We start from the raw sequence: 14,978 nt of genomic DNA on the forward strand, positions 1-14,978 counted from the left end.
AAAGAATAAAATGGATCTTGCTTGATATTTATTCCTATATGTATATCTATCCTGTAGTACTTGAAAAGACAGGGTCTCATGTAGCCCAAGATAAACTTGAAGTTGCTATGTAGCTGAGGCTGACCTTGAGCTCCTGGCCCCCTCCACTTCTCACGTCCGTGGACACCAGGCTTCAACCCCTTTAGACAGAGCACAGGTAGAGCAAATTTAAAACTTCAAACTTATCATAGAGAGCAGAAAAGCACCTAAGAAAAATACTCTTAGACATCATTTCTTTGTGTTTGAGATAGTCATACAAGCATAATTCTAAATTTATTTGACACTTCAAACATCACGGAAACCTGTTTTTTTATGTACTTTGTTTGATATATATTGAGGCTCTGCAAGAGAAATTCCATAAAAGGAAATATTGTCTAAGAGTATGTTTTAATAATTTACTAAAGATGGTGATGTTCGCAGTTCCACCCAGTGAAGTCTCCTCTGTGGAGCGACAGAGGAGAATTTGTTATTCATAGTTTCCCCCTGAAGCCAGCTAAGTCCATATTAGTAATGCTTAGATTAGAATCTCCTTTGCTCTGAGAACCTTCCAGAGGTGGGTAAATATTGAAAGTGAAAAAGCAGTGAAGTCCTCGAGGTTACATACGGTAGCTGAGGATATGCACAAACCATCTGTGTCTTGGAGGTTCACTGGTTCAGCTTACAGGGCAAGCTTGAGAGTCACAGAACCCTCTGTGAGCCAGAGCAGGGCAGCTCCTCAGCGGTCAGTCTCTGGAGACGGAGGGCCACTCTGCTTCACTGCATGCCCTTTGTCCCCCACCCTTGGTTACCCTCGTTGGTTCTTTCTTAGCCCATCTCTCCTTTGCCCTCTCGTCCCACACTCCTGTCCGTCTGTCAGTGCTTTAGACAGTCCAAGCCCTAACCCAGCTCCAGCAGGACAGGACAAGCTAAGCTCACTGCTGAGAGAAGCAGGTAACCTAATTTGCCCTGTTCTGCGCTGTTCACTATAGTCTTTCCCAGAGGGATTTTCAGCTCAGAATCTTGGCCTGAAAATAAGAATCAGACGCTGTGCTGCTCCCTGGAGATACACAGGGGATGTTTTCCCCCTCTCGGACACCTATTCCTAGCATAATATCAATGACCTGGATTGCATAGTCTCTCACCTTCTGCACACTTCCCACAGTCCCTTGGGGCATACAGAGAACATGTGAAGGTCACTGTCTCAGGAGGCTGAGCGCTCAGGGTCATAGATTTAGATGAATTGATAAAGGACAGCCCAGTGACATGTTATTAGAGAAACAATTCGGATGTGCAAATGATGTCTGCGGCTGTTCTGAGAAATGAGGACTTGGGTTTGATCATCCACCCATCAGAGGTGAGGAAGCCTATCATTTATTAAGATACAAGAAGACAGGTTGAAATTTACAGATTCTAATTGAGTTGATGATAGATGTTTTTTGGTTAATAAACAAACAAACAACAAAATGCTATTGACCTTCCCTGTGCCTCAGTTTTTCTTTCAAAGTAGAGAGCAATTTCAGTTCCTATCATATCAGAGCCAGAAAGGAAAAGGAAAAGCAACATGACCCAAAGTTAGAAAGCCTTTGACAGCACGAGTCGATGCTGGAGACCAGCAAGTCAGAGAGACCTCTCCTTTCACAAGTGGGACCACAGAGGCCAAGGTCATACTGACCAAACTACATCTGAGCATCTTGGATTCCAGTCGCAGGTTTTATTTATTTAAGATTTATTTATTTTTACTTTATGTGTCTAAGTGTTTCACCTGTGCATGCACATATGTGCCCCATGTGTTTGCCTTGTACCCTTGGAGGCCAGAGGAGGGTGTTGGGTTCCCTGGAACTGGAGTTATGCATGATTATAATCTCTGATTTAAGTGCTAGAAACCAAACTCAGCTTTGCTACCCCCCCCCCTGGAAGAGCAGCCAGTGCTCTAAACCACTGAGCCATCTCTCCAGTCTCAGGCTTGGGCTTTATGTCCAAAATAACATCCGCTCTGACACAGAAGCATTTCTAAGCTTCCTAACGCCTCAGAATTTGGTCCTCTTGGGACAAAGAGAATGGAGGATTCTCCTCGCAGAGAAGGTTGAGAAAATTCCAAACAATTACACAGTTGGAACGTGAGAGGAGAATTGCTTGAGCCCAGAATGCCTGGTCGTTAGATTCTGCTTTTCCTGTGACTGTCAGAAAAGAGGCCTGCAGACGCATGTTTGCTTAGCATTGAATGTGTTTCTCTTTCATATAAAAAGGGGTCAGAAAGGAGATTAAACCATACACGTGATAAGGAGTGTGGAGAGGCTGAGATGAAACTGGAGTTCATTGCTCTGCCTCAGGCTTCACAGTCCCTTGGAGTTTGAGTTTCTGCTCGGGTCACCCACTAACTTTGTGAAGAGGGCCCTCGTGCTGGAGGAGCACCATGAAGAAGACTCAGCAACACTAAATCGAGAGCAACTTGGCTCTCTGTTTGATCTGTGTCGTGAAGCCGTGAGTGGCAGAGAGGGGCTCAGGGTAACCTGGCACACAATACCGACTTCAGCAGTAGAGGGAAGGGTGTCACTGGCCAGGAGTCTCTATCCGTTCCTGAGCGCTCTGGATAGATCTAAAAGCTGTGACTGAAGCGAGGAAGCCACCCTTAGCCAGGTGAAGTGGTGCATGCCTTTAGTCCAGCTCCTGAAGAGAACAAGGGAAGAGGATCCCCTGAGCCTCAAAGTGGGAGCCATGGAAATTCCATCCACAAGACTGTAGTAAGAAAGGAGCTTTATATGGAAACATCATGGGTTTAATACTTCTGTAAGCTATAGGAAATATTGCATTAGCTTTCTGGGAGGGAGGGCGGATGGATGTTTAACTGACATCCACCCTGCATAGAAACCAGAGACTGCACATTTTATTAATATTATCAGAGCATGGTACCAGCTTGAATGGAGACTGGGGTCTTACTCATTTTATTACCCTTATGAGGGAATAAGGATTAACTGCTATGTCCTTTGTCTAAATTACTGATATCTGAAGTGGAAACTATTCCAGTCTGTGTAGCCTTTAAATGGACTCTCTCTTCTTGCTGTTTATTTTAGTTGGTGGTATTTTTTTTTTTTTTTTGCCTACCAAAATCAAAGTATTTAAGGGAAGAAAGTTGGAATCCCTCATATCTTCCTTTAGAGCAGTGGTTCTCAACCTTCCTAATGCAGCAACCGTTTAATATAGTCCCTCATGTTGAAGGGACCCACAATCATAAAATTATTTCATTCCTACTTCATAACTGTAATTTTGCTACTGTTATGATCATAATGTAAATATTCAATATGCAGGATATTTTATATACACCCTCAAAGACGTTGCCACCCAGAGGTTAGGAACCAGTGCATTAAAGAATGATTTTCTTTTTGAAACCTAGAAATTCTGCTGTGTGAGGAATCACTTGGTTATTAAGACATAGTGTCTCAAAAAACATCAGTATAAGGAATTCTGATTTCATCAAGTGAATTAATTAAGTTATTTGACTAAATCTTAATTTTTTTTCAGACAGGACCTGGTTATATAGCCCAGACTAGCTTCCAACTTGCCATCCTCCTGCCTCAGCTTCTTGAATGCTGGAATTATGGTGTCTGATTTAACTTTCTCTATAGGCAAAATTTTTAATCAAAGTCACCAAGGTAGAAATGGGGTTTTCAAAAGAGAGGCACTTCCCCAGGAGATGGTCAGTGGTACCTTAACTGGGCCCAATGGGCTAAAAATAGAGCCCAATTCAGAAGGTAACAGGGAGGCTGCCAACCAACCATCCATCACACCAAATAAATATGCAAATGGTATTAAAGATTCACAGATTATTTTTAGCCAAGTGTTAGTTCCAGTGGCCTGGAAATGTTTCTCTCAGGTACTGATATTCTGTAACCCCGGAGAATCCAATTCCATATAATCAGCCATTTCTTTCCTTCCATTTCTGCAAGGAAAGATAACATGCCCTTCAGCCAAACCAGAAAGATGTCTCTCTTCTGGGACCAGCGGCAGCCTTCTCTTCGGCTGTCAGTCATGCCCAGATTCTGACTTGTATGGCGCTGCTGGGTTCCTTAGTTTCTACTTCAGGGCGGGGCCTGCGAACTGTGTTTCTGGCAGGTTCTTGGTACCGCTGATGCGCTGGGATTAGATCTGTGTTTGAGAAACAATGTTTCTCAAAAGGCTACAGATAGGAAACTGGACAGGATTTCATATACAGTTGCTTTTCTGCATCAACCTGCTGCTTCAGAAAGTTTCCATTATAAAAGTGGCCCTGCTTTAGCTTCAAAGTAGCTACTTTTGTACAAAGAGATAAAATTTGTTTTGACTTTGGTGTTGGGCATTGGCACTTAGCCAGTCTCTCTTTTTTCCTCCATAAAACAAACTTTTGTTCATAAAACAATATTTTTTATTTGTTTTTATTAAGTATTTTATTTATTTACATTCCAAATGTTACCCCCCCCTTCCTGGTACCCCCCTTTGCTTCTGAGAGGGTGCTCCCCACCCACCCACTCCCACCTCATCCCCCTAGCATCTCCCTTCCCTGGAGCATCAAGTTTCTACAGGCTTAAGCACATCCTTTCCCACTGAGGCCAGACAAGACAGTCCTCTGCTACATATGTAGTGGGGGCTACAGACCAGCTCATGTATTCTCTTTGGTTAGTGGCTTAGCCTGGGAGCTCTGAGGGGTCTGGATTAGCTGATATGGTTGTCTTCCTATGGGGTTTCAGCTCCCCTTCAGCTCCTTCAGTCCATCCTCTAACTCTTCCACAGGAGTCCCTGACCTCAGTCCAGTGGTTGACTCTAAGTATCTTCATCTGCCTCAAGCCAGCTGCCGGTAGAGCCTCTCAGAGGTCGGCCATGCATGTTCCTGTCTGCAAGCACAACATGGCATCAGCAATCATGTCAGGGTTTGGTGCCTGTACATGGGATGGATCCCAAGTTGGGAAGGTCACTGGATGGCCTTTCCTTCAGTCTTTGCTTCATTTTTGTCCCTATATTTCCTCTAGACAGGAACAATTCTGGGTCAAGAATTGTGAAGATGGGTAGGTGCCCCCATGCCTCAACTGGGGGCTATGTCTATCTACTGGAGGTGGTCTGTTTAGGTTCCACCTCCTCACTGTTGAGCATTTCAGCTAAGGTTGTCCCCATTAGGTCCTGGGAGCCTCTCACATCCCTGGTATCTGGGACTTTCTAGAGGTACCCCCAAAACAAAATTTTATATAAAACAGGGGTCCTTCTTGGGTCTAATTAATTGCCTTTACAAAAGAGTAAGAAAATAGGGAGAGAAGGAAAGAGAGAGAGAGAGAGAGAGAGAGAGAGAGAGAGAAACTCCCAGTGATCACAAACTTGCAGAGCCTTGAGAGAAACCCCCAGTGTCCTGTGAGCTTCACCTTCATTGCTCTCTAGGACTGAGATCCTGGCCATTTCTGCAGATTCCCAGGCAGCAGGAGCACTTGTGGCCTTAAGATGTTCAACTATACTTCAATTGTTTGTTAATATAAACCAGTGATTTGTATATGTACTGCATTTTTGTTAGAGCTAATATTTGTTTGCTTGCTTGCTTACTTGTTTGTTTGGACAGGGTCTTAAACAGTAGCCCATGCAGACCTCAGACTCATAGTAGTCCTCGTCTTATGAGCTATTATGCCTGGCTTTTTTGGAGCAGTTTTGTTTTTTATAAGATGGTGTGATGGTATACAACTGATGTTACAGTACTAGGTAGGTGGAAGCTGGAGGATTCTAATTTAAGGCCAGCTATGGCTTCATAGTGAGTCCCAGAACAGTCTAAACTATACAGTGAGAATTTGAAGTTGATAAATAATAATTGAATATATTATGGGATATGGTATACCATATGGCATGCTGATACAAGTATACAACGCTGGATAGGTGAATCAAGGAAATTAACATATTGTCCCTTTGACCAGTTCTCTCTGCCTCTTGGCCTCTGGCTGAGCACCTTTCTATTCTGCATTTCTAAGGATTTGACACTTTAAAATTCTACATATAAGTGAGATCAGGTCCATATAATTTTCAGAGCTTCATGGAAACTTAATGAGGACAGGAGAATCCATATGTATCTGCTCTAACTAGCCTTGTATCCAGGAAAGGGCTGCATCTTCCTGCCCAGAGGCAGGGACACCTTTATCCACACATCCTGTCCCCAGGCACTTGTCACTGATTGAGTGAAATTCTTGCCATTAAACACCAAACCTCTTCCTCTAGAATGACTACAGGAAACTCTCCATGCAATGCAAAGACTTCGTAGTAGGTGTGCTGGACCTGTGTCGGGACTCGGAGGAGGTGGAAGCCATTCTGAATGGAGATCTGGAATCAGTCGAACCCCTGGAAAGACATGGGCACAAAGCGTCACTGAGTCGTGTCAAACTTGCCATTAAGTATGAAGTCAAAAAGGTGAGTGAGCCAGTAATCTGCAGACATGAACTGGTGACGCTGCAATCTGAGGGACACTTGAAAAACGGTCTAGGGAGAGAGATTGAGGGAAGATTGAGGTAAAGTGGAAGGCTGTAGGGTTCTGACCCTTCTCAAGTGTTACCTGTTGTAGCACCCAGGGCTTCTTCATGTCCTGGATAAGTGTCCTCTTCATTTCCATTTTCTCATAAAAGAGGATTCTATCTTTTATAAATCTTGAGGGTCTAGTGTAATTTAAATGGATTAGAATAAACCGAACACTCTTCAGACTGTGGATCTCAGTGCCATTAATAATCCCAGCACTCGGGGGGCAGAGGCAGGCAGATTTCTGAGTTCAAGGCCAGCCTGGTCTACAGAGTGAGTTCCAGGACAGCCAGGGCTATACAGAGAAACCCTGTCTCGAAAAACCAAAATAATAATAATAATAATAATAATAATAATAATAATAAACAGCACGCTAGCACACATCTCTATTCCCAGCTTTTGGGAAGTAGAGGCAGGAGAATCAGGAGTTCAAAGCCAGTCTCAGCTACTTAGCAAGTCTGGAACCACCCTGGGCTACATGAGAATCAGTCTCAGAAACAACAAAAATAGTGAATAAATAAAGTAGTGGTAATACTCCTGCTTACATACATTTATGAGACACCATAACGAACATTCTCGTGTTGAGCCTTACTGTGAACCTGTTAGACATTTTAGCCAGGGTCGTAAACAAAGACGACAATTATTTTAGGTATGGTTACTGTAGAAAAAAAAAGTGTTGTGTATGTTTTTGTTTGCTAATTTTCATTGAGCCATTAAATAATTTGTGAAAATTGTAGTTAAAATATTTCATATGGTGTAAGTCTCCGTTTCTGGAATTGGACGATTTAAGTTTGTTATGTAGCAGACAGAGGGGAGGGTTGTGCTTAAGAGGAGCTGATAGGGTTGGAGAGAGGGCTTAGTGGCTAGCAGCTTATATATCTCTTCCAGACAACCCAAGTGTGATTCCTAACAACCACGTTGAGTGGCTCACCACTACTTGTAACTCCAGCCCCGGGGATCGAATGCTGGATAGCCACCCCCCACACAAACACATACTTTTAAAATAAACTAAATCTGTAATAAAACATAGAAGCTGAGAAATCATGAAGCAGCAGCTGTTGGAAGGGGCACATCTAGAGTCATCACTGGACAGCCATGTCTGCTGTTCTTCCTTTAATGTGGTCTTATGCTTACAAGGACAGGCCGTAGATCCATCTGCAAGGGTTCAAGCTCTGATGTCACCATGAGTTCCTGACTGGCCACAGACAGCACCAAAGCCCTGAGCTACTTTTCAGTCAAGAGGGAAAATAACAGTTGTTTGAAGACCATGTGAAATCATACAAGCAATTAGCATGAGGGACTTCTGGCTCACTAAATATTAGCCTACAGCATTTCCGTTACAGACGCTCATATCAGAGCGACAGCTCTTAAGCAAGTTGAAGTATCAAAGACAATTTTGTGTTCCTTGTTCTAAGTCCCACCCTTAGTATTTGTCTGATTTCTCAGAAAAGGATTTAGCCAAGCATCCTTGGAAGTACACAGAATTGCAAGGAAAGACAAAAGGGCAAGCTTATGTCAACCAAACATCCAGAAATCTTGCCTAGATCCAAGCCCAGAACTACCTGATAAGGGAGTATCTGAGGCCCAATTTTGGCTCTGCTGTGAGTGTCCAGTGTTGGCACTCACAGAAAGAATGTCCTGAGCCCATAGCCAGTTGTCCTAAGACCTCTTGTGAATCAAACCTGCCACTTCACTCTGACCAGTGGAACCCAAGACATGGTTTACATTCTAACACAAAGCAAGGGTATAGAAAGATCTCTCTCCCATACCTTCTAGGTGTGAGCATACACACATACACACACACACACACACACACACACACACACACACACACACACACACTTCCACTTCCACCACAGTACAGAAAACTTTCATGTGTAACAACCCCATGGGCCAGTCATTAATGACAAGAGAAGATTGTCACCAGAAATTGAAATAAAACAACTTGACAAGGGACAGATCAGCTCTAAGATAATGAAATGCCCCCTCTGAGATTTCTTCCTGTGAGGTTTTCCTTATGTTGGAGGAAAGATAATTTTGAACACGATTGATAGCAAGCCATTTTTAGAAAAGTGTCCAGACAGAGTCACGCTTCTTGCCATATGAATCTCTTTTCTTTGGCACCTGAGAGGAGAAAATTGATTTCAGTTGCCATGGGCTTTTAATCATTCCATTGAAAGTGTCATATTAGTAGAAACAGCTCATCTGCAGAGATGCGTCTGTTAGCCAACCCACCCTGCAGAGTGATGATGCCTGACTTAAACAAGTTGCAACATTTGCAATATCACTAGCAATAAATTTGTTACCAATCAACATATATAACTAGGGATTTATTGCTTATTAGAACCAGACTTTTTATATAATAGTGTTAGAAATGTTAAGGGACTGGAGAGATAACTTGGAGGTTAAGGATACTTGCTGTTCTTGCAGAGAATGGTAACAGGTTTGGTTACCATTATTGACATGGTAGTTCGCAACTATTCATAACTCCAGTTCCAGGGAACCAATACCCGATTCTGGCCACTGTGGGCAGACATGTGATATACATGCAGATAAAACACCTTTACACATACAATTTTTAAAAATTGTTTTAAAAATAATTCTTAAAAAGCTACAGATCCCTTGACAACATAGAGTTTGGAAATTCTGCACACTAGAAAGACCATCAGCAGAAACCGAAGGAAAGGGGGCTAGAGGGATTATTCAGTGGTAAAGAGAACTCGCTGATCATGCAGAGGCCTGGGGTCAGTTCTCAACAACTTCATGATGACTTTCAGCCATCTGTAGGCATGCACATGGTACACATACATATGTGCAGGCAACATACTCATACACATAAAATGCATACATCTAAAAGACCATTTTTATTTAAAAATCAGCAAAACTTGCAGACCCTGTAGTAATAAACATACCAGCTAGGCATAGCAGAGCATGCCTATAACCCTGGCACAGAAGAGGCTGATATAGGAAGACCAACAGCCCAAGGCTAGCCTGGGGTCCATACTGAAACCTGTCTCAACCCTCTCCCAAAATAAATCAATGCTAGTTCTCAGATCTATTTTCCCGTTCTCAAAGAATAGCTACAGTGCTGGGTGATGCCGGTGACATCAGTGATTCTGTGCTGTCTTTCCTGCCATAGAGCCGGTCTGCTCCCTTTGAGTTCTAATTATGACCATACATCTCTGGTGTTCTGTGATATGACAGCAAAGCTTGCTCTCCCCTCCCCCACACACCTCAAGCTGTACCTCCTTCATGGTGGGCGATGTCTATTATAGGAGATTTGATGATGGGTAGGCTATTTAGTCTGTAAAACTAGGCTACAGAGAAAAATCATTTCTGGAGCCCCACCCCGCCAAGTGCTCCAATTCCATCCTTAACAGAAAAGAAATCTAAAAATTAGACCCTCTGCAATACGGGCACATTCAGTTATCGACCAGCGTGTTTCTCTGTAGAAGGTGTAAGAGGGAGAATGAGAAATATGAATGTAACTAACATAGCAATGTCGTTAAAGGCAAGAGTGAAACTCCTCCAGGGTTTTATACAACACTACCCACTGAGGACAGTTCAGAGGATGGTATAATGTGATCATTTTCAAGTATAGGTTTATTCAGTTGTTGGGGTTCAGCTTACATCCCATTAGACATCTCTCTCTCTGTCTCTGTCTCCCTCTCTGTCTCTGTCTCTGTCTCTCTTTCTGTGTGTGTGTGTGTGTGTGTGTGTGTGTGTGTGTGTGTGCGTGCGCATGTGCGCGTGTGCATGTTCAGCAACACTGTTAAATTTTTTATTCCATTGAAAGATTGAAATGTTCTTACGTGTCAAGCATTCTCTCTTTGGCACAGAAAATCTCAAATCAGGGTATTATTTTTGTAATGACTTCAATTTGCTGGTCCACTGAAGTTGAAAAACAACATAAGAACCTGATGCAGCCGGCTGTGGCAGTGTTCTATCATAAGGATTTTTTTTCCAGGAAATGGAGTGGTTTTAGAGATAAAGGCCTCTGCCCTATTTTGAAGTTTGTTGAAAAGAAGAAAAAACAAATCTCCTAATGGATTAGGGTTTTCCGCTCTCACTTGCTAATATTGGATTGGTTTTATTTTTTAGGATGTGCCTTGTGTATTTGTATTAGAAGTTTGAAATTGTTGGGGAAAATCTATTTGTATGGGTTCTTAATGGATTCAGTAGATAGGGTATTATCTCAAGAAGAACATAGGTTGTGCTCCTATTTATAGGAAATAGGCCAGTGTGGCTGAATTTTGTAACAGGTAAAATGCTAGGATTTAACATATAATAAATGTTGGATGAGTGTGATGTAAGCCACAAGGGTCAATGTGGGTCATCTCACAGACACTTTGTAGAGAGGGTCATCATTGCCCTGGTGCACACCCTCAGGCTTAAAGATGGCCTCATTGAGAAGAGCCCAAGGAAACGGTCCAAACCAAACCATTATTTCTGTCCTCAAGTATTGGGAGTGGCTCAGACCTATAAGCCCAGCATGAGAAAGGCTGAAGCAGGAGGATTGCTTTCTGTTCTAGGCCAACTTGGACTACATAGTTAAGACCTTGTCTCAAAATCAAAGCAGGCACAAGCTGGTGGGATGGCTCAGTGAGTAAAGGTGTTAAACTCAATCCCCTATGTCCTAGTTGTTTTCTCAACTTAAAACAAACAAGGGTTATTTGGGAAGAGAAGCCTCATTTGACAAAATGGCACCACCAGATTGCTTGTGGCAAGTCTATGGAGATGTGGGAGGGCCCAGCCCATTATGGGCAACGCCACCCCTAGGCAGATGGTCCTGGGTTTAAATGTATATTTAGCATTTATATATTTTTAAAAACTGAGCAAGCCAGGGGCAGCAAGCCAAAAAGCAGCATTTCTCCATGGCTTCTGCTTCAGCTCCTGCCTCCAGGTTCCTGCCTTGAGTTGTTGCCTTGACTTCTGTCAGTGGTGGAAAATGACCTGACAGTTGTAAGTTCCTTTTGGTTTCCTTAGAGACCCTAAGACACTCCCGATCCTACACAGAAGTGGAAAATAATCAACAGGTTGTCTTATAACCTTCATATTGGCTCCACGGCACCCTCATGCTTGCACACACATGCACACTTGACGACGACGATGATTAAGCAGTTTCTTTGACGTAAAAGCAGCGTCTTAGTTCATTTATGGTGCTGTGATAATAACTGTGGCTGCATGATTTATGAAAGAGAAATGTGTCTTCTCACAGTTGAGGGGTTGAAGTTGAAGGCACTGGCAGGCAGGACTGTATCCTCCAGAGGAGCATAACAATGTCCTCATGTGGCAAAAGAATGGAAGAGCAAGCTGACAAACACCATGGGACTAATTTATGAACATTTTAATCCTTCAGCAAGGGTTGTGTCATCTCTTAGTCGGATTGCTGTATTTAAGCATAGAGCATTGATAAATTACCCAAACCAGGCTAGGCTAAACTCCTAAGACTCAAGGGATCCTCTGCCTCCCTCCAGACTCCTAACTAGCTGAGACGACAAATGGACAGTGCTTATCTGCTGGTGCCACTCTTCCAGTCCTTACTCTCACCTCCTCAGAATGTCACATGACAAGACCAGGACTTTGGAGGCAATGCTTTCAAATCATAGCAGATATTCCCAGAGGAAGTGAGCTCATCCATTCAAATGGGCACAGTGCGTTTGTTTCGCAGCAAGGTATTCAGTACCTTGTAGAAACCTTTGGGTTTTTACCTTCCCCTCAAGTACCTGGTTGACTCTGCAACAGTAATCTTATACGATGATGATATTAGATGTTCAACCTGTGGCTCTCCTAGTATACCCAGCTCCCTATCCTTAGCCTGGCTGGCTGCCCACTCTAGAGGGCTTTGACTTGGATTCACACGTCTTAGATCTCCCAAACACAGAGACATTTCCACCGTTTATAAGATGACTGTGTTTTACTGTCTTGACAAGGATGTGGAGTTCAGAGTTTTATTATAATGGCTTTGATACTGCATTTATTGACAGCCTACTGTGTGCTCTAAAGAAATGGTTGCTGATGATGTAAAGTAGTGCCAGTTCTCCTGTTTTTATCTTGTGCCAAACACCAGTGCCATTGCTGGCTGATTGTGAGTGTACAAAGCATCCTGAAGAGTGAGTGAACAAATATGATTGACAGGAGCTGTGGAGGGAGGAGCAAGACAGGAGAGAAAGGCACAGGAGAGAAATGTCTAAACAGCACAGGGAGGAGGCAGTGGAGGTCTGGGGCTCTTGGAGGAATCCAAGGGGGCCTCACACAGACCTGGGAATTCTTCTGCTTTGATCATGTCTACAGCCTTTCCCAGGAGGTCACCTGATGATGACGTTAAGATGTGAGACAGTTTCAAAATTGTGAGCCTTACAGGGTGCAGTGGCTTGCATCTTTCATCCCAGCATTCAAGAGCCTGAGGCAGGATTCCAAATTCAAGACCAGCCGGGCTCATAGTGAGTGAGACCCTGTCTTAAAAGAAAAAGTGGGGTGAGAAAGGAAGTGGTTTGGAAAAAAAAAGGCCTAACATAGACTTGGCAGGCAGCAACGGTGGGATAACCAGTTTTGGGATGCTATATCGAGGCACCATCGTTAGGGTGATTTATAGACAGCAGAAACTCATTTCTTACAGTGTTGGGGCTGCAAGTTTGAGGTTAAGATGGCAGCAGAGCTGTTTCTGGCCAGGGCCGCTTATTGAGTTGCAAACTGCTGACCTCACTTGTAGCAAAAACATAGTGGGTGGGGGTGGGGTGCTCATTATACACTGGCACCAATATCACCGTCTCATGTGTTCCATCTCCAGGCCCCACGCATGCCCTGCAGCCCTGCCTCCCAAGGCCAGCACACTGGGAGTTAGGAGTTCAAAATGTGAATTTGAAGAAGACACTGAATTTGACTCAAAGGAATGCTGTTTTCACACTAAGTCATCCAACGAAGCAAGTAATCACTAGGCCAGCCTGGGTTACAATGTGAGACCCTGCATCAGAAAACTGAAAACATTTTAGAGGCAAGATGTAGCATGTAGAAACTCTGTACAAGGTCTAAAAAACAAAAACAGGGCTGGAGAGATAAATCAGCAGTTAAGAGCCGAGCTGATGTGGGCTGTGCATAACCACTGTGCAGATCTTTCCATATCCAGCCACAGTACACACAGCTCGAATGTGCACAATTTACATACTTCTTATGCAGGTAGTATTTTAGGCATAACTCATGAAAGGAGCACAATAACCGATTTTCTTTCCCATTTTGAAATAAATACAAGGACCTTAGCAGGCGTCATGGTGGGGACATGCTTTCCCTAAAGAAACCCAGCATCACCACAGCCAGCGAGGACTCAGTTCCCAGCAAGGACTGGGGAAGGGCGTCCACCTTCTAGGAAGCAAGTTTGAACAATGAAGGGAAGACGGGTTTGAACAGGCTGTGTTCTGGAGAGATGCACAGACAGGAGAATACTAACATCTCTCTCCCTCTACTCCCAACAGTTTGTGGCTCACCCCAACTGCCAACAGCAGCTTTTGACGATCTGGTATGAGAACCTCTCTGGCCTCCGGGAGCAGACCATCGCTATCAAGTGTCTGGTCGTGTTGGTCGTGGCCTTGGGTCTTCCATTCCTCGCCATCGGCTATTGGATTGCACCTTGTAGCAGGGTACTAGACTCCCCACCTTCCCTCCGTGGTTGGTGAAATGTGTATCTTTGTTGAGAAAAATGCAAAAGCTAAAGCCAGGCTCCCACCTCGTTGGCTCTGCATTTTAAGCAACTCAAATGTTCTGCTTTTCAGTGAGTAGATCAACTCAAGAATAGAATCAGAGATGATTTGGTACCAGCAAGTCACATTGGCAGGCATGATGTAGTAAGGCTTTTAGGTAGAAATCCCCATGATAGACACGAAGAACTAAATGGTCAGAGTGTAGGAGCATTGTGTGCAGTTGCTACTGAGAACATGGAGCATGAGAACATGGCCGGCACCAGCTGGGGGAAGGGAAGTGGCAACCATACCCAGTGGGACCTGGGGGCACTCTTCTGAGCCCGTTAGAGGCACCTGGGGCTGAATGCTAAGCACATGGATATCAACGGTGCTAGTTAACCTTCAGTGATATCCATGGTGGGTCCTCAAGCACTTTGTTCTTCCAGAAACTTCCAACGTGTATAGAATTGGGGTCAGTGTGCTTTAGGTTTTTTTTTTTTTAGCACTGCTCAATTCTGCTTTGATCACTCTGAGGCCCTTTCCCCTCAACCTGCCCAAGTGGAGCTAACTTGTGATTAAGAAATCCCCTACACAGATGTGGAAGAGAATACAGGTCATGCTAACAGAATCTGTCCTGCTAATGAAGGGCACTTCCCTGAGAAGGACCTGCCCTCTGGTCTTTAATCTCATGCCTATATTCTGAAATCTTGTTTTCTCTAAATCACAATCTGTTTCAGGTGAAGCAGTCAAGGTCACTTATAAATGACCCTGAAAGTC

At 43.7% G+C, this 14,978-nt stretch overlaps 1 protein-coding gene across 2 annotated transcripts in view; it reads left to right on the forward strand.

Annotated features, from left to right (window-relative positions):
- Trpc3 (transient receptor potential cation channel subfamily C member 3) overlaps nucleotides 1–14,978 on the forward strand; it is a 66,941-nt gene that overhangs the window by 20,676 nt on the left and 31,287 nt on the right. For both annotated transcript variants that reach the window (XM_021157739.2, XM_029475632.2), the window contains exons 3-4: nucleotides 6,238–6,426; nucleotides 13,998–14,162. In XM_021157739.2, coding sequence (XP_021013398.1) covers nucleotides 6,238–6,426; nucleotides 13,998–14,162 — 354 coding nt within the window. The remainder of the gene's footprint in view (nucleotides 1–6,237; nucleotides 6,427–13,997; nucleotides 14,163–14,978) is intronic.

The sequence above is a fragment of the Mus caroli genome, unplaced genomic scaffold (assembly GCF_978045245.1).
Source record: "Mus caroli unplaced genomic scaffold, Mus_caroli_1 scaffold_3, whole genome shotgun sequence".
Classification (NCBI taxonomy): Eukaryota; Metazoa; Chordata; class Mammalia; order Rodentia; family Muridae; genus Mus; species Mus caroli.